The sequence below is a fragment of the Physella acuta genome, unplaced genomic scaffold, assembly GCF_028476545.2.
Source record: "Physella acuta isolate Inbredline_101_S28 unplaced genomic scaffold, ASM2847654v3 ptg000396l, whole genome shotgun sequence".
NCBI lineage: Eukaryota > Metazoa > Mollusca > Gastropoda > Physidae > Physella > Physella acuta.
Genome location: NW_026731915.1, coordinates 174,898 through 175,893, shown reverse-complemented (window position 1 = coordinate 175,893; position 996 = coordinate 174,898). Strand labels below are relative to the sequence as shown.

The following is a 996-nucleotide window of genomic DNA, read 5'->3' as shown; positions in this document are numbered from 1 at the left end:
AAGAGATAATCCCATCTGACTGGAAACTGGGATACCTGATAAAACTGCCAAAGAAGGGAGATCTGACACAATGCAACAACTGGAGAGGGATAATGCTTTCAGTTCCAAGTAAGGTTCTGACAAGAATCATCCTAGAGAGACTTAGAGATTCCTTTGACAAAAAGCTGAGACAAGAACAGGCTGGTTTTCGTAAGAACAGGTCATGTACTGACCACATTGCCACGCTGCGCATCATTATCGAACAGTCCCTTTGAGTGGATATCCCCCTTATACATGACTTTTGTCGACTTCAAAAAGGCGATTGGCAGTGTGAATAGAGATGCTATCTGGAAGTTAATGAGCCACTATGGAATACCCAAAACATTTATATCTATCACACAGAAACTATATGAAGACTCCACCAGTCAGGTAATACACAAAGGAAAGCTAACAAAACCAATCACGGTGACGACGGGAGTAAGACAGGGATGTATGCTATCACCAATGATATTCTTGATGGTAATCGACTTGATCATGCTGAGGGCCACAAAAAACGACACAGGAATCCAGTGGAGTTTCACAAAAAGGCTGGAGGATCTTGATTTTGCCGATGACATCTGCCTACTATCTCATAAGCATCAACACACGCAAGCCAAACTAAATCGGCTGTCTGAAGAAGACTCCAAAATTGGACTAAAAATCAATAAATACAAAACAGAGGTCAGAATCAATAACAGTCAGGACCTGCCCATATAGCTAAATGGAGAAGATTTACGAGAAACAAACATATTCACATATCTGGGAAGTATGATCAATAAAGACGGGGGAGCAGACGAGGACATATAATGCCGTATCAACAAGGCTAGAGGTGCCTTCAACTCACTGCGCCCGATGTGGAGGTCCACGACCCTGTCACTCCGGAGCAAAATTGGGATTTTCAACACAAATGTTAAGGCAGTGCTGCTCTATAGCTCGGAGACCTGGAGGGTTATGAAGACAAATACTGATAGGCTACAG

At 42.9% G+C, this 996-nt stretch overlaps 1 protein-coding gene across 1 annotated transcript; it reads left to right on the top strand.

The window, feature by feature from the left end:
- The first annotated feature begins 273 nt into the window (after positions 1-273).
- Positions 274-735, top strand: LOC131942222 (uncharacterized). Its single transcript, XM_059301963.1, has one exon. It carries the CDS (start codon positions 274-276, stop codon positions 733-735), a length of 462 nt encoding a protein of 153 aa, XP_059157946.1.
- The last annotated feature ends 261 nt before the right edge of the window (positions 736-996 follow it).

Coding starts and splice junctions, on each gene's coding strand:
- LOC131942222 (XM_059301963.1), top strand. CDS start 274: ATGACTTTTGTCGACTTCAAAAAGGCGATTGGCAGTGTGAATAGAGAT.